General features: G+C 43.0%; 3 protein-coding genes across 3 annotated transcripts in view; 2 read left to right on the top strand and 1 right to left on the bottom strand.

Annotated features, from left to right (window-relative positions):
- The window catches only part of dennd11 (DENN domain containing 11), a 55,438-nt gene extending 51,581 nt beyond the window's left edge, over positions 1-3,857 (bottom strand). Inside the window, exons 1-2 of the mRNA XM_083762853.1 lie at positions 3,300-3,857; positions 1,162-1,335 (exon numbers count right to left, since the gene is read on the bottom strand). Of these exons, the coding sequence (XP_083618979.1) occupies positions 1,162-1,335; positions 3,300-3,648 (523 nt within the window). The 5' untranslated portion in view covers positions 3,649-3,857. The remainder of the gene's footprint in view (positions 1-1,161; positions 1,336-3,299) is intronic.
- An 821-nt stretch (positions 3,858-4,678) lies between these two features.
- On the top strand, positions 4,679-14,210 carry wee2 (WEE2 oocyte meiosis inhibiting kinase; the record flags this gene model as incomplete). The annotated part of the gene is made up of 12 exons (XM_083762852.1): positions 4,679-4,777; positions 6,411-6,649; positions 7,541-7,746; positions 8,240-8,297; positions 9,128-9,297; positions 9,876-9,997; positions 10,276-10,422; positions 11,169-11,276; positions 11,394-11,479; positions 12,028-12,198; positions 13,351-13,505; positions 14,045-14,210. Exons 1-12 carry the CDS (start codon positions 4,753-4,755, stop codon positions 14,208-14,210), a joined length of 1,653 nt encoding a protein of 550 aa, XP_083618978.1. The 5' UTR covers positions 4,679-4,752.
- Positions 14,211-15,933: 1,723 nt separating this feature from the next.
- Positions 15,934-21,087, top strand: bida (BH3 interacting domain death agonist). The gene is made up of 4 exons (XM_083764158.1): positions 15,934-16,212; positions 17,144-17,515; positions 19,164-19,294; positions 20,039-21,087. Exons 2-4 carry the CDS (start codon positions 17,158-17,160, stop codon positions 20,249-20,251), a joined length of 702 nt encoding a protein of 233 aa, XP_083620284.1. The 5' UTR covers positions 15,934-16,212; positions 17,144-17,157; the 3' UTR covers positions 20,252-21,087.
- The last annotated feature ends 1,857 nt before the right edge of the window (positions 21,088-22,944 follow it).

Below are 22,944 nucleotides of genomic sequence, written 5' to 3'. Positions count from 1 at the left end.
ACCAAAAACTAAATACATGTTTTCTACTACTAAACTAATATAAGACTTAGGGCAAACATTCCCGGAACTTCCAGCCCCACAGGAACGCACCCAGGGTGCCGGCTCGGTTCCGGCGAGCCGCCTCGCAAAACGGTCCCTCTACTGTACTGTACTGTACTGTACTGTACTGTACTGTACTGTACTGTACTGTACTGTACTGTACTGTACTGTACTGTACTGTACTGTACTGTACTGTACTGTCACTCCCGAAATCATCATATAAACAGTTACTGTGTGTGTTTGTGTTAGGCTGCGCACTCAAAAAGACACAAGAAGAACAAGTGACCAAGATACTGTACATCTGCACAGTAATCTATCTAATCTATGAAAAAAGGTGACAAAATGGATCCAAGGAGCTAGAGGGAAGTGCTAGAGGCTAGTAGAGGGTGAGGTGGACGATGAAGAGGTGGGTTTTCAGACTACAGTAACCTAAAATAAAAATCACATCCGTCTGAAGTGAAGGGTGATCTTAATATCATCATAAATCATCACATTAGGGCCAACCACAATTGACGTCCTCACTTTTTGAGCGGTGCAGCCACTCCAAGGAACAACTATGTTCGTCCCTATGTTTAGGGTACCAATAGGGGTAAAAGTGGCGCTATTAGTTGTGCTAGAAACAGAGAGAGATAGTGTTGCTGTTGCCTGCTAATTACAATGTGGAGCGTGCATGAGAGAGAGAGAGAGAGAGAGAGAGAGAGAGAGAGAGAGAGTGTTGTCTGCTAATTCCCCCACACAGTAACTCTGTCATTTCTCGACCGTTTCGGACGCGGGGCGGCTCGCCGGAACCGGGCCGGCACCCTGGGGTCTGCAGGTTCTGGGGACCCCCACACAGAGTTACCCCACTCAGTCACTCAGTTCACACAGGTGTGATTTTAGTCCAATCCGGCTAAAATCACTTGTGGCGCCCTCAATTTTCTGTCTTCACTTTTTATCCTCAATATATATGTACATTATAATATATGTACAATTGCTCAGCAAATCAAATCATTGTAATCAACTCGCTATGGGGTACACACAAACACACAAAGCTGGGCATAGGAGGGGCTCAAAAACTACCGTTTGTCCTCGCAATGCCATTGGACAGTAAACGTGTTGTTATGAAGAAGGGCAGTTTCTCACCTGATCTCGTATCGAAGGTGACCACGAACACGGCCACGATCTGGTCTTTTTCCTCCCACTGCTCTTTGACCGGGAGGAGGCTGGGGATGATGTCCCACCCTGGAGGACCACCGTGTTGGGCCTGGCTGGCGTGATGTTGATCCCCCCCGCTTGGAGCAACACTTATGGGACCCCCTGTGGTCAGTGACAGTGGTGGAAAGGAATAAGTACATTGTTTTTGCATTACCTGATTTTGCATTGTTTGTAGCCTACTTTTTTACTTTGCAGACTTTATTATTTCTAGATATTAGTTAATGGGACATGATGTGTAATAATGAGTATACTGGTACATTTTGATGTCAAGCTTTTGCACTTTCAATCAAGTAACAATTTACAATTTACAATTTAGGCATTTAGCAGACGCTCTTAATCCAGAGCGACTTACAATAATCAAGAACAAAAGCATGGGAATACATCACAAAAGCATTTATCATAAAACATGCGTAAGCTAAGAAAGTAACAGTGGAATATCTATATTATGAGACTATACATATAAACTATACTACTATGCTATACATATGTACTATGGCGTGCTATGACTATATACAATGCAATTATAGTGCTGTCTACATAACATGCTATAAGTCTGTATCAAATGCTATCTAAGTCTACAGAAATGCTATCTAAGGGGGTAGGGTAAGTGCTATGGGCCATGATGGAGACTAAAAAGGTGGGTTTTCAGGCTACGGCGGAAGATTGGGAGTGATGCTGCAGTTCTGACTGCAATGGGAAGTGCATTCCACAGTTTTGGAGCCAGAACTGTGGAATGCACTTCCCATTTTATATATTGTATTTCTACATTGTGGTATTACTACTGTTAAAAAACCAGTAGCCCAGTCAGTGATTCTCAAATTGAGGTCAAAATTCAGCTGACCACTTTAAACGTATATACAACAACACAACCCATTGTGATGCTGCTGATGTAACAAGAGTTTAGTGGGTTCCACTTGCTCCATCAGTAATGACAAGTCTTATTGGTTAGTGGGCGGCACCTCATTGAATAACACGGGTGTCCACGTTTAGAGTGGTGTCAGTCTAACATGAGACATGCCCATGAGACATGCCCATTGCGGAGCGGTCTTGATATCGGAAGGTCGCTAGTTCGTATCTCCGGACCGGCACGTTAAAATTACCACCGCTGAAGTGCCCTTGGACAAGGCATTGAACCCCTACCATGAAATGTTCTATGAGCAGGGCCAGGAGGGCCTGGCTGTAAACAAGTTATTGAGCTTAGTCCAGTTACCCTGGGTAAACATAGTACCTTTCCTTTCCTTTTCCTCAGCACACTATATTTTCAACAAGAGTCTGTATGTTTACTGTGATGAATACTAGTTGTTCTAAACATGCTAAATGTACCAACATGAAGTGGCGATGTTTTGTACACGTTTTCAATTCATTATTTTGACATACTAAACTGTAAACTCTTTATAAAAACATGCTCTTGGTCACACTGTTAATTCTGTTATAGACGTGCTGAGGATTGGGTGTGTCACACAGACAGAAACTGACCAGATATGTCTGTGTATTTACCAGGTACATTGTGTTGTTATTTCTTTGAAATCTGTGTTGTATATGTTTATCGATTGGTGTCAGTCTAACATGAGACATGCCCATGACGTGCTGAGGATTGGGTGTGTTACACAGACAGAAACTGACCAGATAAAATCTAATATATTAATTATATGAACACAAATATTGTATAGAGCGGGGGGGGGGGGGACTTGTCACAACGACGCAAACAATTGATTTGGGGGGGGGGGGGGGGGTCACTGGGAGGAGACCCCGGGGAAGACCAAGGCGCAGTTGGAGGACACACATCGACTCACTGGCCCTTGGAACGTCTCGGGATCCCCCCAGGAGGAAGTCTCCTCTGGAGAGGGAAGTCTGGAGCTCCCTGGTGGAGCCTCGGAGCTGTTGCCCCCGCGACCCGACTACGGATAAGCGGTTGAAGATGGATGGATGGTTCATGGATGGGTCCCTGGCATGAAAAAGTTTTTCCCAGGCCTACTACCTACCAGTGGGTAGCTACAGTAACAGTAACAGTAGCAGTAAGTGAGCCTAGCCCAGTAGCTAAAGTACTGTACGCCACGACTACTTGCCTGTGGTGGTGGTGGTGGTGGTGCAGGTGGTCGTGCCACTGCTACTGCTGCTCCACCCAGTAGAGCCACTCGACGCAGTGCCACCACCGTGACCACCCCCCGCCGCCGCCGTGGTGCGACAGTCCCCCGGCGGCTTGGTGGAGGAACTTTTCTCCGATGCCTCCTCCTCCTCCTCCTCGTTGTTCCGCCTGCCGGGACCGGGAGGAGGCTTGGGGGTCTGGTGGTGGGTCTGGCGGTGGGTCGGTGCAGGTTGAGGTTCGGGCGGATCAGGAGGGGGTGGCGCCGGTGGTGGTGGTTCGATCTCCTCCCAGTCGAGCAGCCGGGCTCGATCGGACTGCTGCTCCACCATGATCCAAATGATACAAGCCCGGACGGCCGGGACTGACTTTGGTTCTGGAAGGATGAGAACGAAGAACGGAAAATAACAACAGCAACAACACTGACTCAGGTTCTGCCGGGATCAAGAGCCAGACGAATCAGATCCATATGATGATGGTGGTGGTGATGATAATGATCAGGGAAGGGAATGGATCCTGTCCTGTTTGTAAGCGTGTCACATACGCTGCTCTCTGCTCGCCTCGGCTCTCTGTGTTTTGATGACGTCACCCGCTTCCGGGCTCACACACTCTGAAATCACGTAGTGTTGATTTGATTTCTTGAGGTTGAAATGTGACCCTGACTGACTGACTGTCTGTCTGTCTGTAGTCTGTCTGTCTGTCTGTCTGTCTGTCTGTAGTTATTTATTATGATGAATAAATAATATTATAATTATAAAAAATGTGACCCTGACTGACTGACTGTCTGTCTGTCCGCATAGTTATTCATTATGATGAATAAATAATATTATAATTATTAAAAATGTGACCCTGACTGTCCGCAGAGTTATTTATTTATTATAATTATTTATTATATTTATACAAAAAAATGTGACCCGGAGATGTATTTATTTATTTATTTATTTATTTATTTATTTATTTATTTGTTTATTTATTTATTTATTTAAATGTGACCCAGAGATTTATATATTTATTTATTTATTATAATTATTAAAATGTGACCCTGACTGCCCGCAGAGAGACAGATAGTACAACATTATAAATACAATATTCAATGCAAATATGAATACACATGAATTATGAATATATATATATACAATATTGTATTCATGTGTTTCAATAGGTTTTTATTTGAATTGTTGTGTTTTGGAGAGAGAGAGAGAGAGAGAGAGAGAGAGAGAGAGAGAGAGAGAGAGAGAGAGAGAGAGAGAGAGAGAGAGAGAGAGAGAGAGAGAGAGAGAGAGAGAGGTACGACCAAATAACTGAGGACAATATTGTGTCTCTGTACCTTTAACGGCAGGTGCGTCGAAATCGATCAAATTTCATTGAGCCAATCAGATAGAAGACGGAGCTTGCTTAAAGGAAATCATTTGCATACTCAGCGGTAAAGATTCAAGATGCCTGGTGGTGATGGTACAGTTGGTGAGTATTTAACTTAAAGTGATTGTTTTAACAAGTTGTTAAATTGCATTCACTTGAATCACTTAAATAAATAAAGTATCTGGACATCACGGAAGTGCCCTACACATGTCATCTTCTCCAGTTTAATTTGAAGTCGGATTAAATATAAATATAATCTCACCTTGATCTGAATTGAAGACTCCACTCCTAGCCTTTTATACACTTCTCCCCTCTGACACTGACACAGTATATGTCTATGTTCCCTTTTTACCTCCTTTATGATGAATTCCTGTTCTGTTCTTTGGCTATATTATAGTGTATTTTCACGATCTCTAAATGTTTTGATGAATTGAACAAGGTGGACCCTCTTGTAAACAAGTGTAATGCTTTATTGATCGCCCACTATCACAGTTAACAGTCTTTGTATTGAGTTGTGCTTGAAATGTACTGTAATTCTGCAATAAATATTTTAATAAATCAAAAGCCTAGGCCTATACCTACGATTTTCTAGTTTACTATGCAATATTATAGAATATCTTGGTAAATTATTCTCGTGTTTTGTTATTACTTAGATTCAGCACATAATGGTATTTTAGCAAGTTCTGAAACAGAATGGTAGGTTCATTTATTTTTTACCTGGAATGATAGTTCTCTCTAGCTGCAATTTACAACTCTAGATTTTTTTTATAATGGGATGAATCTAGAGTTGCAATACCCTCCATTGACTCCCCACTCATCAAATTTGCGTTTGCGATCTGCTTGTCTTAAACAACGTTAAACTCACCAACATTGCAGCTCTGTAGGCCAAGCTTGAATTATCCTCTTTCAATCGGCCGAGCTTTTGTTTCATAAAAATCCACCGTAGAGATGTCATGAGCTGCTTTCTGTCAAGAAATTCTGTGCAGGTGATTATTTTTCTAATTGTTGGAGTTTGGAAGCACTCGTCGAAAGTCACTGAACGGCCCTGCGTACCACGTGTTTCGCATTTGCACATAATGCAGCGCGACCCCTTAATAGAAACAAGCGCTTCCAAACTCCAACACTTATCACCTGCAGAGGATGTATTGACAGAAAGCAGCTCATAACATCTCTACGGTGGATTTTTATGACCCAAAAGCTCGGCAAATTGAAAGAGGATAATTCAAGCTTGCCCTACAGCTGCAATGTTGGTCAGTTTAACGTCGTTTAAGACAAGCAGATCGCAAACGCAAATTGGATGAATGGGGAGTCAATGGAGGGTATTGTAACTCTAGATTCATCCCATTATAAAAAATCTAGAGTTGCAAATTGTGGCTAGTCCTCACCATAATCTAATGGATGTTTTCGTATTAAAAAAACCCACATAAGCCTAGTTTTATACTTGGTAGTCTAACCGTGCATGGCGTGTGGGTGAAATAAATGCCAAAAGTAGCTGATCTACATTCTCGGGGCTTAAAGTTCTCAGTCCTGGGGACGGATTTCAGTGCTGAGGATTTCACTTTAATGAGATCAGTGCCGATTTGCAAAGAAATCATTTTCAGTCTTTGGATTTTGTTTTCCTTTAAGCCCTGCAACAACGTGACACAATTCACGATTGGTGTTATAGTATTATAATTTATGAAATGGATTATTTCGAATAAGCAACCCTTAACCCCAGCATGCTGTGCACCAACAGGCATGGCGAAGGCGATGTATGACGGTTCGTCGAGCTGTTACGATGAGGACAGCAGCAGTGACACCAGCTCGGACGAATGTCACTTTAAGTTCCCCGGGATGGCTCTGCAGAGTCCCGGTCCTTCGTGTCGGACCCCCAGGGTCCAGAGGCACCGGAGCAGGGCCGCGGAGCCCTCCAGCCCCATCCCCTACGCAGCCTGGAGGAAACTGAGGCTCTGTGACTCCCCCAACACACCTAAGGTCAGTGCTGCTCAACCCCATGATACTGACTGAGTCAAACTCCTTCAAGGTTCAAGGTTAGCTTTATTGTCCCTTGCGGGTAATTGGTTTGCAGCCAGATCATAGTAAAAATACACACAACAACAACATTCAATACAGGACTAAGAACAGGGCACTGGAGACAGAGAATTCATGACATACAGTACAGTAGTAGCAAAGTCAGCAAAAGTGCATTAGTGGGCAGTACTGTATGTGCAAAAGGGCAAGAATAAAGTGCTATTTGCTGTTCAGCAGTTGAATAGCAGCTGGGACAAATATATGACTCAACTTGAGTTGCTCAGTCAGTTTTTGTACTTGAGTTAAGAGTACATTTCTTTCCTTTTCAATACTCTGAGAATACGTATTGAAAATTACAAATGACTATTACATTTTATTTTTAATATCGATGCATTGCTGAAATGTGGACAACAATCCAAGACTATCAATAGTTTTGAATGGACACATGAGCACATAGTGTCTATTTTCACTGTAAAGTGAAATGCACAAGTTGTTATAATGTATTTTTTGGAAGTCTCTTAGAAATGCAGTGAAGTCAAAACGGAAGTGCACATTTGTCTTGTGTATAGTGTAGTGAAAATGATAATGTTCCAAAGAATCAACAACCGAAAATGCTCAAGTTAAGTACAGAAACGATGTACTTGGGTACAAACGATGTACTTGGGTACAGTAGTACTTAGACTCAAGTAACTGTACTTGTGTACAGACGGGCTCTAGTAGCTCAATGGTAAAAAATGTCACACGTGTACTTCTTCCTCTGTCATGTCTCCTGTATAGAGCCTGTTGTGTACTTCCTCTGTCATGTCTCCCGTACAGAGCCTGTTGTGTACTTCCTCTGTCATGTCTCCCGTACAGAGCCTGTTGTGTAAGTCATCTGAGCCCTGTTCCAGCACCAGGCCCGGTCGCAGTCAGCGCGCCCTGCATTTTGGGAGTCACGGCCGCGCGCCCTCGGTCAACGTGAATCCCTTCACGCCGGACACCGTCCGCAGGAGCAGCGAGCACTACAAGAGGAAGAGTTGTCTGATCGACGATGACTACGTTCTCTACGAGCACGAGCCCAAGTAAGATTTGTGTGCCTGTCTGTTTTATTAGTGTGGGGGGGGGGGGGCTGTGGCTCAGGAGGTAGAGCAGGTCGTCCACTGATCCATGGGTCGGCGGTTCGAATCTCCGCTCCTCCTCCTGTCCACATGTCGAAGTGTCCTTGGGCAAGACACTGAACCCTACATTGCCTCCAATGAGTCGGTCGGTGTGAGCTCGCCACCATTGGTGTGTGAATGTGGGAAGTGAGGACGCTGGCGTCGACTGTTCGCCGCTTCACCTCCCAATGTATGAATGAATGAAGCATTGTAAAGCGCTTTGAGCACTTGGAAAAGCGCTATAAAAATGCAATTCATTATTATAGTGCCTCCTAGGTGGCTTCCTTGCCCACTGCTATTCCCTGACTCACTGTGACAACGCTGTTCTATTCAGAGTGTAACAACAGGTTGGGTGAGTGGGCTGTGCAGTGCAGCCTGCTGGAACATTAACGGTCACTTTCTGTTCTCTCTCTCTCAGACTGAGACACAGCCTCACGTCATCTGAGGAGGATGAAGAAGCATTTCTACCACCAAAGGTATGAGTGTTTTTGTTATGGCCTGGTTCTGAAGGGAGGTTGCTGTCTATGTCTCTAAGTGTCTGGTCGGTCTAATAATAATATGAATAATATTTCAGATGTATCTCGTTGCTGTCGGGAACATGATCTGTGATCACCCCCCATAATTATTGATTTGTTAGACTACAGTTTGTCATAAAGAATAAAGATCTCTGTGTGTTTTGTGTGGCAGAGGCAGGCCGTGGAGGAGTTCATGCTGTCTCTCTGTGTGTGTGTTTGTGTGGCAGAGGCAGGCCGTGGAGGAGTTCATGCTGTCTCTCTGTGTGTGTGTTTGTGTGGCAGAGGCAGGCCGTGGAGGAGTTCATGCTGTCTCTCTGTGTGTGTGTGTTTGTGTGGCAGAGGCAGGCCGTGGAGGAGTTCATGCTGTCTCTCTGTGTGTGTGTTTGTGTGGCAGAGGCAGGCCGTGGAGGAGTTCATGCTGTCTCTCTCTGTGTGTGTGTTTGTGTGGCAGAGGCAGGCCGTGGAGGAGTTCATGCTGTCTCTCTGTGTGTGTGTTTGTGTGGCAGAGGCAGGCCGTGGAGGAGTTCATGCTGTCTCTCTCTGTGTGTGTGTTTGTGTGGCAGAGGCAGGCCGTGGAGGAGTTCATGCTGTCTCTCTGTCTGTGTGTGTTTGTGTGGCAGAGGCAGGCCGTGGAGGAGTTCATGCTGTCTCTCTGTGTGTGTGTGTGTTTGTGTGGCAGAGGCAGGCCGTGGAGGAGTTCATGCTGTCTCTCTGTGTGTGTGTGTGTGTGGCAGAGGCAGGCCGTGGAGGAGTTCATGCTGTCTCTCTGTCTGTGTGTGTTTGTGTGGCAGAGGCAGGCCGTGGAGGAGTTCATGCTGTCTCGCTACGAGAGTGAGTTCCTGGAGCTGCAGTGCATCGGCACGGGGGAGTTTGGTGCCGTGAACAAGTGTGTGAAGAGGCTGGACGGATGCCTGTACGCCATCAAGCGCTCCCGCAGGCCCCTTGCAGGGTCTACCAATGAGTAAGTAAAGTGCATGGGCCACTCACTGTATCAAGTGATGGACTGTGTTCTCTAATCTGAACAGAATCTGAACCAGCTCAGTGGCCTTGTGGTTAGAGTGTCCGCCCTGAAACTGGGGAGGTCGGGGTTCGATCCCCGGCCGGGTCATAGCAAAGACTGTAAAAATGGGACCCAATGCCTCCCTGCTTGGCACTCAGCATCAATGGGTTGGATTGGGGGGGTCAAATCAACTAATCAAATGATTCCCGATCGCGGCACGGCTGCAGCTCACCGCTCCAAGAGATCGGTCAAATGCGGAGAACAAATTTCACTGCGGTAACGTGTGTGACAAATCGTATGACTTTGAGAACATGCCGTCTTCATTTGACACTTCTTTTGTCATAAAGAAATTAATCTTGATTTAGTCGTGTGCCAGACAATATACAAGCTCACAATTTCAAAATTACATTTTATTCATTAAAAGTTACATGGTGCAGTTTTTTAAATGTGTAATATTAGTTTTACATAGTTTTTCCAGTGCATTGTATTGACAATAGATTGCTATTCTAGTTGAAAGCCATGCTTTCTTTCCTTCTCAGGCAGCTGGCCTTAAAGGAAGTGTATGCTCACGCAGTTCTTGGACATCATCCACATGTCGTTCGCTATTTCTCGGCGTGGGCTGAAGAAGACCACATGATCATTCAGAATGAATACTGTGATGGTAAGTTCACAGGTTCCTGAGAGAAGATAAATGGTTGCTTGAAGTAATTACACTATGGATGATTCTCTCTGACCATTTTGGTAGTCTGCACTCACATTTTGGTATGATGGGGGACGGTGATGACAAAAACGTACCAGCCAACTTTTGGCCTTATGGAAAACCATGGAAAACTTAACTGGTACCTTAAAGCGGAAAAGCACCAAAAATGTTCTTTTAGTCTTTGTGTTTAAAGTTGGACTTAATTAAGTTCACCGTTGAAACCTCTTCATTCAATACAGGCGGCAGTCTCCTCGACGCCATCGCTAAGAAGGAGCTTCAGGGTGAGTTCTTCTCTGAGGCAGAGCTGAAGGATCTGCTGCTGCAAGTCGCCATGGGTCTGAAGTTCATCCATAGTTCAGGCCTCGTCCACCTGGACATCAAACCCAGTGAGTATATCTGTACACGCAAGCCTTTCTTCTCATTCACTCACTTGTACACATACATATTATAGACATGGTGTGCAGTGGTCCTCAAAGTGGGGTCCAGCGAGGGTCCGGTTTAAAGCTGCACAATGTAACTGTCCTCTTCTACTCCAGATTTGAACCCTGTTTTCTGTTTCAGTGCTGGCCGCATAACCAATCTTGGCCATCGGGTCTCAAAATTCGTTTTAGATGAGTTAGGTGAGACATGACCTTAGATCACACGATCTCAATGGAAGAGCAGGGAGACTAAATAACCCCCCCCCCCCCTAATTGTATGAGTTACCGTATATTGTATTAACGTACTCTACAGTTTGGACAAAATGCTTTTTATTCATTAAAAAAAGGTTACATAGTGCCGCTTTGAACACTTTGTTTTCTGGCTATTAGGAAATGTTGATGAATCTCCTATGGAGGTTCCTTCCTGGCACAACATATTTTCAAATGAGGGTCAGCAAATGCACATCAATGTGGGGGTTCCTTCACTTAAACCATTTTGTGCGGGAACCCCTTTTGGTCTTAGCATTACGTTATGCTTTAGCTATTTTTGAAAAATCAAAGAACCACTGACACAGAAACGTAGCTTTTTCAGAAAGCTGTCAGGACGTAGAAGACATTTTTAGAATCTGATCTCAGGTCAGAATGGGTTAACCTGTACAGTGAGTACAGTACAAAGGCCGTCTGCATTATACACATTATATGACGCTTCCTAGGCAACATCTTCATCTGCCATCGGACCAGCTTGAGCCCAGGAGGTGGAGCGGAGAGCGACGAGGAAGAGGAACAGGAGAGTTCGTCAACCAGTGTCATTTACAAAATTGGTCGGTCACGTCACACGATAACACATCTAGCCAAATGATGCATTAAAATAATTAGCGAGCATTGCCACAGCCAGGCTGTCATTAACTTTCCGTGCGACAACATTAATTGCCCCTCAGGTGACCTGGGTCATGTGACGTCAATCAGCAGCCCTCAGGTGGAGGAGGGGGACAGTCGCTTCCTGGCCAGTGAAATCCTGCAAGAGGTGAAGTGCTCTTGGTATTTATAAAATATGATTTATGATGCCTGGAGCTTGGAGGAGTGGTTCTCAAAGTGGGGTCGAGGGACCCCCCCCCCCCCCCCCCCCCCCCCCCCCCAGGTGTCCTTGAGGGGGTTCCACTGAGGGGTCCCCACAAAATGAGGAGCGATTAGAAACACTTTGCCACACTAATCCTGGTCTCTAAAGTGCCTCCCCCTGGCCAGCCGGGGCGCCAGATGGAGGAGAAAGGAACTGGTTGGAATAACGTGTTCCTTCCACGTGCTACGTCCAACCAGGGAAACTCCCCCCTGTCAGGTGTAAAGGAGCAACTTGGACACTCGGGCATGAAGGAAGCATGAGTTCAAGTCCGTTTGCTCTCCCCAGGTTGGTGGAGGGTGTGTAGAGCCCAGGATCACATTAGATGATTGACACAGGGGTGAAAAACGGGTTACAAAAATCGTGGGATAATTTTTTTTTTTTATAAAATACTGTACTAAGGCTGTGCTATATACTATGTACTATGCATGTCCAACCATGGCTGTGTTCTGCTGCAGGACTACAGTAACCTCCCAAAAGCGGACATCTTCTCCCTGGGTCTCACGGTTCTGCTGGCCATTGGGGCGCCTCCTCTTCCCCAGAACGGAGACGAGTGGCACAACCTCAGGCAGGGTCACCTTCCCCGCCTTCCCCAGGAGCTCTCCCCCGCCTTCACTGGCCTCCTGAGGGTACGTAATGCAGTGTTGTTTTCGTCGACTAAAACGAAAGACGAAAAATGTTCGTCGACTACCTATTTTCACTGACAAAAACAAATGGAAAGTAAATGAAAACTAAGCTACGATAACTAAGACTAAGACTAAATATACTGGCAATTTTGTCGACAGATACAAACTAGACGTGTTGTTGGAAAGGGACTAGTGGACAAGAGATCCAGTGCAAGTCATTTTACACTTGGTTACATTTTACACTTGGTTGCATGCAAATAGCAGATCTACAAGCTCACACCGCGTCGCGACGCGAACACTCATTATGACGGCATCAAGACCCGCCAAAATACATTTTAGTCGACTAAATCAACTGTAGATTTAGTCGACTAAAATCTTATGACATTTAGAAAAACAACACTGACGTAATGATAATTTATTCTATTTGTAGTAATGCACTTTTACATTTTCATCAAATCTCAAAAGTGCTACAGCGTTTAAAAACAATGGCACACAATGGCCACATTATATGCTGTTCCTTTTTATCCAGCTCTGCAAATGATTTGTATGTTAGGTTTTGTCTTAGATTTTTTCACCATCCCCAATAGTATTAAGTTTGAGCACCACTCATATTAGCAACATAAGTTTATCAGAAAACTGTTTAGGATTTAGATGGCAATTTGTAGAATGACCTCCAGTCCTAATGAGGTTTTAACTGAAATGAATGTTATAACTATTTGGAATATAGTTATTCATATTTCATTTCATAATGTTTCTAAAGAGGTTTTTCATAGTATTATTATTTACAGTTTACAAAGACTTAAAGATTTGAATTAATTTAGAATAGCTGTTTCTGTTGATATATTCTTTTACGGGTTTTTTCCTGGAACTGCATTTCCCATAATGCCTTTTATGCTAGTGCCGGATATCCGGTGAAGGAGCCTCTCTTTTGTTTAGTTTGTTTATAGACGAGATACGAGCCTCTAGCAGTCGCAGACCAGCCGGGAGAAACCTCTTATGACCAGTGATACTAAAGATTCATTCATAAATTGCCTTTTCCCTGTAACGCTTTTTTTCCTTACATGAAATTGAAACGTGAAACTTCATCCACAACATCCTCCTGTCAAGTCTTTTCGATCTAATAACAATATTAATGAATGCCTTTGTGTGCTTCAGCTGCTGTTGGACCCTGAGCCCAACGTGCGGCCCTCTGCCTCGGCGCTGTGCAAACACTCAGTCCTGAGGGGCGAGAGCACGGAGACGGGACGACTGGCTGCTCAGCTCCGCCGGGAGCTCAACGTGGAGAAGTTCAGGACGGCCATGTTGGAGAAGTACGTGAGGACAACTCCAGCAGCATCTACCCTTCTATAGAGCGTCGCAGTCCCTCCCCCTTTCAGAACGACGAGTATGGCCCAGGAAATGAATCCCAATGCATTTTGCCCATAGGCTTTTCTTAAAGTTTGACGGTTACACCGCGGACAAAGCCAACTCGGATCGTGACAAATCATGACAATGAACACAATATTTTGGGCCTGTCAAATCATTAGAAAGAAGAAAATAAAGGCAGGAGACGACACTATTTGTTTTGTTTTTCTTCTTATTATTTGATCGGCCCAAAACATTGTGTGCATTGTCGTGATTTGTCACGCTCCGAGTTGGCTTTGTCCACGGCGTAACCGTCTTTAAATAAATACTTTAAGAAAAGCCTATGGGGAAAAATGCATTGGGATTAATTTCCTGGACCACTCGTCGTTCTGAAAGGGGGAGGGGGGGACTGCGACGCTCTATTCCGAGCCCATATAGTTTCAGTTATTTGTTAAAATCCCTTCTGATGTGAAACAAATGCTATAATTCCCCTTCCTTCCCTCAGGGAGCTTGAGGAGGCCCGGTCGGCGGCGAGGTCTCCACGTCAGACCCGTCTGTCGTGGCTTCCTGAGCTGGGGATGGGGCCTCCCGCTAACGGGGGCTCGCTGAAGACTGGAAGGAGGAGGCTGATTGGTCGGACTTTCGCACGCTCCATGAGCTTCGGAGTTTGATGCGTCATCGTCGCCTCCATCTAGCTACAGTATCACTGCTGTTGATTGACGTCGCGTCTCTTACTCTCTTCAGCCATTTTGTGACGGCTGATTATAACAGCCCATTGTAAATATCACAAACGTGTCGCATTGCAACACTTTGTCAGCTTGTAGAATGTAGATCAACTATTCTTTTTTGTTGAATTTTAATCGTGAAAAGAACAGTTTTGAACATGTATTGGACACACAGACACCAGAAGATTGGATATCACTGATACAGGACCTTTTTAATATTTTAGTTTTACTTTGCAAATAAAACATTTTGATAACATTTTAATAAGGGGTCAGTCGTCATGACTTGAGTAGCACTTGCTAGTTTGTATTTATTTTGCGTTTTACATTTAATGCTTGATGCCGAAGTCTGCCATCTTAAAGGCAGCCTGCAGTCCATTACCATTTAGATTTTGAATGAATTGCTTAAGTAATTATGTTCTGTATTCAAATCAAAGTATAAAGACTAGTCAAAAGTTCTGAGGTTTTTATTTTGTTTTTTTGTTGTGTTTATTACTCCCCAAGAACATTTTTACTGTGTACTTTTCCTGTGTTCTGGTGAATTTTGGGAGTTTGATACTTATCAGGCCTGCTCACTCACTGACAGCAGGAAAGCAAAACCTGCTTTTAAATCCCATTTCCATGATATCTTGAGTTATAAATAATTCATAGAAGTATTTTGGGCCTATATATATATATATATATATATATATATATATATACATACACATATATTCTTTTCGCAGATAAGTAAGCCTGGGACCGAGGCTAATATATATATATTTGTTTCTATAATATGTCCCTTTTTTCTTTTGGGGGGAAGTTCCTCTGTGTACCACCAGAGGGGGCGTCAAGTACCACTGGACACTGGTGAGGTTGAGAATCACTAGACTACCGGCCCTCCCCCACTCCCAAATATCCACTAAAAATAGAATTGAAAACAAAAAGATAAGTGAAATAAAAAATAAGGCAATATAAATGCTAAACTATGTAATCATAATCTTGTCACTCCATTCCAAAAGTTGCTCCGCCTGAAAAACAAACTCCACCTTATTGCGTCACCCATATGTCTATGACGTCACCCGGCTTCCTTCCAGCAGTAGCTGAGGGAAGGAAGCCCCAGCCAGGGTTCTATTTACTGTCGAGTGATCACATCCGGTCTAAAGCCCGCCTTACTGTATCCGTTAATTACATACGTACACTGTGACCGTTTCCGTATCCGTTGCAAAGTGCAGAGCGAGCGTAAACATTTAGAGTATATATTCATTCATATAATGAATTTATTATATATAACGATATAATAACTATATTAATAATGATATAATTAGTATAATTATGTTAACCCATTCTGAACGGGAACCCATTTTGGTGTTATCATCATGTCATGCTTTAGCTATTGAAAAATAGCAGATCTACAAGCTCATAGCGCGCCACGGAGTGGCGCGCTATGAGCTTGTAGGTCTGCTATTTTTTTTTAATAAAAATCGAAGAACGACTGATTTTTTTTTTAGAATCTGATCTCAGGTCAGAATGGGGTTATAATCAGACCCAGTGTGTGTCCAGTGGAAACCTCGTATGAATCTGATCTCAGGTCGGCTACAGAGAGGAGGAGATTCAGGAGAACTTGAGGGGCTTTCCATCCAGAGTGTTTATCAGAGGCTCCAGATCAGCACGCAGGGCATTGAGGGCATTCAGTCTCATGACAACAACCACAGGACTCCTTTAGGACGTTGTTGATGGAATAACTTTTACAAAAAGTAAACCTTTTCGTCGCGTTCTCTCCGTATTAGTATTATTATTATTATTATATTCGTGTTGTCCTACTGTCTCCTGCACATGCGCAATCCGTCGTGTCGCGTGCAATGCGACAGGACGGCTAGTTTAGTTGGTTGTTGAATAATAGTATTTTTATTCAGTGTTATTATAATACATACCGCGGCTCAAGTTGTGCATAAAGCTGACGAACTGAAGGGTGAGTGATTTATTTATTGATGATTATTGATTGTTGATTAGTATTAGCTTATAGTGGCTAACAATGATGTAACCTTTAGCAGGGCTGCAACTGATTATTTTCCTTGGGGATTATTAAAAATCAATAAAACGTTTGTTATGATTTAGTTTTTAGCCTATTATGTCTCACCCATAGCGTGGTGTGCAGCAGGTTTCACTTCCAACAAAGTAAATAGAAACTAGCAACATTTAACCACTATAGTTGAACTCTGTTGAACCCTAAACCAGAAACATTATATTACAAAACAAAATAGAAGAGATTTAGTCTGTGTAGACCCCAGTGGTCTACACTGAATCTCCCAGACGTTTTTGTGTCAAGGACCCCCAAACATGTATTAGCCGGTAACAAGAAGACTCACCCCGTTTCTGTTTTCCTCCCAGAATTTTCCCCAATGTGAGTGGTGGGAGAGGCTGGACAGCAGACGGCTGGACTTTGAATTTCTCTAACTATAAACTTTCATGACAGCAGACAGCCTAAGTACAAATATAATTTATGAAAAGCTACTACAGTACAGTATTAGCCCACCCCCCATTTGAAAACATAATTGACCCCATAAGGGAGGGTTTTTACGGCTCTAGCAGTGATTCCGAAACATGTAAATTTCAAGGACCCCCAGTTTCACACGCATTATGCTATACGGACCCCCGATTTAATGGCTTTTCTATCTCTGGTACCCCGAGTTATATTGTAAAACCACTGTTAATTTAACTGAGTTACAGACCCATAAGGTTCCTAACTATCATTTAGCTGGGGACCCCCTGGAACTCCCTCAAGGACCCCTGGGGGTCCCCAGATGACAAAACAAAATTGCGATTTAATGTAGACTATAGTGACTAGACTGAATGCGAATCATAAACTGGTGAATGATAATTAATTTCATTTATAATTTCAGATAGAGATCGCAGGATGAACTTCCCCGGGAGTGCAGCGGCGGTGGGCCTTTCTAACGCTCCCCTGGTGCTGCTGTCCTTCCTCCAACAGACCCCGAGAAGCAGCGCAGTCGATGTGGACTTTCTCAATGAGCTGGACTCCCTGGGCAGAGAGCTCAGTCTGACCCACTGTGACTCTAACGGTGGCCCCCCCTGCTGGGCGGGGCCCCCCACCTCTAATGGCCCCAGCTGCTGCTGGTCGGGACCCGCCCCTACCTCTAATGGCCCCTGCTTTGGCCTCGATGAAGACCTGCAGACCGATGGCCACTTCCCTTGCATCATCACAGGAGCCCCTGGAGACATGCAACCTCTGGTCCAACTGGACCGGCCTGGCGGTGAGTTGATTTAGGATTATCCAACAACCCATTGATTGATTGATTGATTGAAATATGTATTTGCAGAATTACAGTACATTTCAAGCACAAACTCAATATAAAGACTGTTAACTGTGAGTGGACGACCCAATTAAGCATTACACTCGTTTACAAGAGGGTCCACATTGTTCAATTCATCAAAACATTTAGAGACGTACAAATAGACACTTCTATGTAGTTAAAGAACAGAACAGGAATTCATCATATAGGAAGCAAAAAGGGAAAAGATACATACATATACAGTGAGGGGAAAGGGGGGGTGGCGGTGGGGGGGATTCAGATTTTACAGAGGCCAGTTTCGAATTGCAGCCATCCGTAGGTGCCCTTTGAGAGCGGTTTTGAAGGAGTCAAGGGATTTGCATGTCTTAATGACTGTTGGTAGGGCGTTTCACATTTTGGTGGCATAGGAGCGAAAATAATTTAGTCCCTCGTTTGTGCCGAATCTGGGTTGTACATGGTTTGTTGCACTCCCTCTGGTGTTGTGGGTGTGGACTTCGTTTACATTAAGGAAGTATTTAGACAGGTACATGGGTATCTACTATCTTGGTGGTGTATCGAATCTTGTGGACCAGGCCCATTGCAAGATGCTGTAGTCTGTCTCCAACATTTGGGTTGGATACATACATAACAGACACTCTATCACCGTCCATTACACTCCATCCAGAACACTAAGATCCTCCACAGCAGGTTTACTAAGACACAAAATGAAAGAAACTAAGAAACCACTAAAGAAAATAGGAGAGGCTGCGTTCTCCTCCTAATGCACCAGAACTATGTGGAATACAATTCCTCAGGAAATCAGAGAGGCTCCAACTCCATCAACGTCTTTAAACAACAATTAAAAACACACCTCTTTAGATTTGCCTTCTCAATCCATCCCATAGCACTTTATAGAAGGTTCCCCGCTACCGTGCTTATTCTTTTTAATTAATAAATCTTATTGTCATGATCTTATGCAAGTCTTTTTTTAATGATATACCTTTTATTTCCCTTTATGTTCATGATTCTATGCATACTCTGGTGTATTGGCTCATATCAGACACAGGTCATAATTTATGACCCGTGTCTGATATGATATACAGTATGTTATGACCTAACTGTAAAGTACCTGATTCTGTCCTGCCTCTGAAGCATTTTGAACTGCAACTCTGTATGAAAGGTGCTATATAAATAAAGTGTATTATTATTATTAACATTAAAATTGGCTAATGGGAGGGTGGGTGTGCAGGCCACATCACTGACATAACCATAAACAATTATAGTATTAATCTTAACTGCTATGATATATAGTAGCCTACACGTTTATTTTATTTCATTTTTTACATCCATTGCTGTTCAGGAAATAGTTTAATTGGCAGTATTCAATATGTCAACAACTGGTTTAATTATTTTCACAAATGTCTGTGTAAGGCTGCTTTTTTATTTTAATAGTTGATGTTGGTTCTGATGGGGAAGGGAACATCTAGTTGATGCAGGCCAAAGTAACTCACTCAACTTACTTCACAGTCACACATGAATAATATGTTTATAGGTTAAAGTGCAAGCCAAATTTAACGTGGAAGTGGTAGATGCAGAAGTTTTTCAGACCCATGTGTTGTTGTCCTTGTAGCGAACTTTGAAGAAGCAGAAGCCAGGGTGATCGCAGCGGAGCTGAGGGAAATCGCTGACCAGCTCGAACATGACGTGGTTTCACAAGCTACCAACAACCTGGCCCGGAAACTGCTCAACTCCCCAGTCAACGTGAGTCATGCCACGAAAAACTCGTGTTATTACACAACCCATTTAGACCTGGCACTAGATTCTACAAAATGTATTGTAAATCAGACAGTTTTCAGGGGAAAAAAGTGAGTGGTGCTCAACTTTTCTCATGTCAAGGACCCCCAGAGTAATCTGTATTTGGCCACCGACCCCCATCTGGAAATATGTTGTTCCAGGGACCCCCACCCCAGAAGCAAAGATTTACGTTAAAAACATTCGCTCTGAAAGAATATACATAATATAGTCAAATAATTTGCTTGACCAGCTTATTCTTAAATACAGTATATGGTAACATATAAGCTTACTCATACAGTTACGTGTGTGTGTGTGTGTGTGTGTGTGTGTGCGTGCGCAGTATGTGTATATGAGAGAGAATAGTGTAATGTTTTGAGGAAGTGTGTTTGTGAGTGAGAAAAAGAGAAAACCTAATGGAAAAGCACGCGCACACACACTGTGTGTGTGTGTGTGTGTGTGTGCGCAGCGCATGTCCGGGATATAGACGTTGTGTGCTTCACTATAACATTGTTTAGAGAGTCTGCGGTCTCTAGGTCTTTATTTAGAGAAGTAGAATGCCAAATAGAAAACCCCCCAAACTACCCATTAAAGAGTGGTGGCTGTTCTCTTTTTTCCTTTTCAACAGCACCAACAGTATGTTGTAATATGTGGTGAAGTAGCCGTACTGAACTGAACTCATGTGTTACTTTCTGTTGTTTGCGGAACAAGCAGCAGTGGAAGAACCACCTCACCCTAGAGGTGGAGTGGGTCGTAAAACACGGCCTGGAGCACCTCCACCTCCAACAGCTGCCTCAGGAGCGCGTCATCGTGGCTCTCATGCTCACCCTGGTGAGGGGCGTGTGCAGACAGACCCCGCGGCTGCTACGGAGCCTGTTCAACACCGCACTGCACTACATCTCCACCGGCGTGGGGGACAGAAGATGACTTTTTGAGCTAACAGCAGTGGTTCTCAAACCTTTCCAAGGACCCCCCCCCCCCCCCCCCCCAACAACTCCTTGAGTGTACAAATGGTTCAATTTATACATTCTCAGAGTTACTTACAGGCCTGTAAGGATCCATTTGGAACCCTGAAGGTCCCTCTTTGTAGAACCACTGAGCCTGAAATTAACCCTAAAAACTTCTGTTTGAAAATGAAATTGAAGTTGGTTCTTCATATCAAATTAACTGTGAGTTTGTTTTTGGTTCATTGTTACCGACACGTTTACCTCCGTTTTATGAGTAGGCTACGGGTATGATGGCTACTGTTTACTTATTTTTCTTTTCAGTTACAGTAGTTCTGAATGTAATTCAGGACAGAAAGGCTAAAGTATTCATGTTTATTTACATTTGCTTAAAGTGTTAAATTTATTTTTATATCAATGCAGTACAGTTGTAGTCATTGATCAATCACTGGTGCATTCATTGTTCACTATACTTTAAACCTCCAAGTAGTTCACTAAAAAAATGACGTATTTTTCTATCGATTACACATTCCATGAATTTATCATTTATTTTGTTTTTGTCACATTCCTAAGCAAATAAGTTGATGACCGGTGGACTCAATGGAGAGAGACTCCACAAATTGTCTCATGAATTCAAGGCTCCATGGCATGAGTAATACATAGGAGGGGGAAAAGAAAGTATTTTTTGGTGTAAATGATCCCTTTAAATTGTGACAATTGATATTTATATGAATTTGTACCTCATGTGGCTTACTTGAATTGAAATGAGTTTTCATTAATTAAGTATTACAAATTTGCAAAAGGGAAAATAAATTGTCAACAAACCACCACAGACAGGCTCTTTTAATTTGTAATTTATTCTGAACTCTGAATCATAGCAAACTTGGTACAAAGTACAAACTCCCATGTATGGAGCTATTTACATCCATACTGCTTCAGTCTTCAAATGACACACTTTCCCTTTGTTCTCTAACTAATGCTCCGATCTATGAGCATCACCATGCAACACTGGCATAAATAACACAACTCTTTAGATTGCGATGTCTTGGAAGCATACTGTAGCTATCCCTTATTTTCAGAATATTCTTAACCGAAAGCCGTTAACATGGTGGGTTTTGGTCAGACAGCAGCAGTGAGGGGGAGGTACTTTGGTATTGACATAACTTGAAAATGTAATGATCTCGAGTATGACTGTTAAGAGCGTGGGGAAAAAATAAACTGGTTTGACCAGCCCAGCTAAATTGACAGACTTATTTGAAAGGCTAAGGTCGTCATTCACATTCCTGGCTCAAAGTACAGCAAAAAAAAAAAAAAAAAGTATCACTGACAAAGATTAGCAACTGAGGAATTGCCCCTTTTCTAGTTTTTGGAATACATTTCCCAAAGACACGTAATTAAACTGTAATCAACAGCTTATTTAACTTTTTGTCATACAGGTAGATATAGTTTAAACCATCTGAAGTAGAGATGGGTTGATTGTGGAGAAACAGTAGTCGGAAGATATATAGGTACAATATAGGCAGCATAGGCACATCATGGGGTCAACGGCAGACTGGCACGATAAATACTGGGATTCACCTCGTTACTACAATGACTATTAGGACAGTAGCAGCACTAATTAACAGTGTATGAGAGTTTTGGGTCCTTTTTCACCATTACCTTTTTCTCCCCCCCCCATATCCATTTCACTGGACTAAACTTAGCGCCGACACTCGTTTTTATGAAGCGTGATGTGTTTTCATTTGATTTCGAGATATGTTTTGAGACATTTCAATAACCACCATGACAATGCAAGAAACATTTTGAGGAGAAAATCCAAGTAAAAGTGACAAAGGCCCCACGACGTGTCAACAACGCTCGTACGACACCTTTTAAGGAAAACAAATGAAGATGCACCCAGTCACGCGATTTGAATGAAGATAATGCATTTTTTGTTAAGACATCAAGTGCTGCAGGTCCAGTACATTCACACCTCTTACATTAAGGGGCAGGGGGTATGATTACTATCACCCATATGAGAACATTTTGCTATCAAAGTTCAATTAGTTAGATTTGTGTCCTTTTTCATATAACTTAGTAATATATTTAGACAAATTACTGAAATGTTAGATAGTTTTCTAGAAGCAGCAGCTGTTCACCTACAAGGCAACCCCATGCCGCAACCCCGTGCGATTGGTTGTTATTAAATATACAATATTGCCATAATACAAAGGATCCCGTTCAGCTACTTGGGCTGTGATTTGATGTAACCAGTTTTATTTTAGATCTCAAACTTAAACAGGCAAGTTGACATGACAAAATACTGATTCAATCAAAGTGTCCCGACAGCCTGTCGACTTAAAAGCAGCTTATAGGTCCCATGGGTGCAAGTTTCAGAACAGAAAGCCTTTCCAACTGTCGTGTTTTGTAATGGGAATTATGGCAATAATTCCCTAAATGTAAAGATAAAATCTTTTTAGCAATGACACCAATCGTATACCTTTTCTGCCACATGTATTTAAGCTTGCCTTTTCATACCATCTAAAACAGATTCAAATATCCACCAGTAAACGTCCTGTAGTTTTCATATCTGGAAATAAAGTAACGTCAAAGTTCCGGTGGAGAGAATATATATATATATATGTTTTTAAATCCCCTTTTCTTTGTCAAGTTTCTGGTCCATTACAACTTAAAAGT

Source organism: Protomyctophum parallelum, assembly GCF_964188405.1.
Source record: "Protomyctophum parallelum genome assembly, chromosome: 4".
Taxonomy (NCBI): domain Eukaryota; kingdom Metazoa; phylum Chordata; class Actinopteri; order Myctophiformes; family Myctophidae; genus Protomyctophum; species Protomyctophum parallelum.
The sequence above is the reverse complement of the archived record's forward strand: the minus strand, read 5'-3'. Positions and strand labels throughout refer to the sequence as shown.

Excerpts from the sequence above, each read along its gene's own strand:
- bida (XM_083764158.1), top strand. The coding sequence starts at position 17,158 with ATGAACTTCCCCGGGAGTGCAGCGGCGGTGGGCCTTTCTAACGCTCCC. Across the intron at positions 17,516-19,163 it reads CCAACTGGACCGGCCTGGCG|CGAACTTTGAAGAAGCAGAA; the intron begins GTGAGTTGATTT and ends TTGTCCTTGTAG. Across the intron at positions 19,295-20,038 it reads TGCTCAACTCCCCAGTCAAC|CAGTGGAAGAACCACCTCAC; the intron begins GTGAGTCATGCC and ends CGGAACAAGCAG.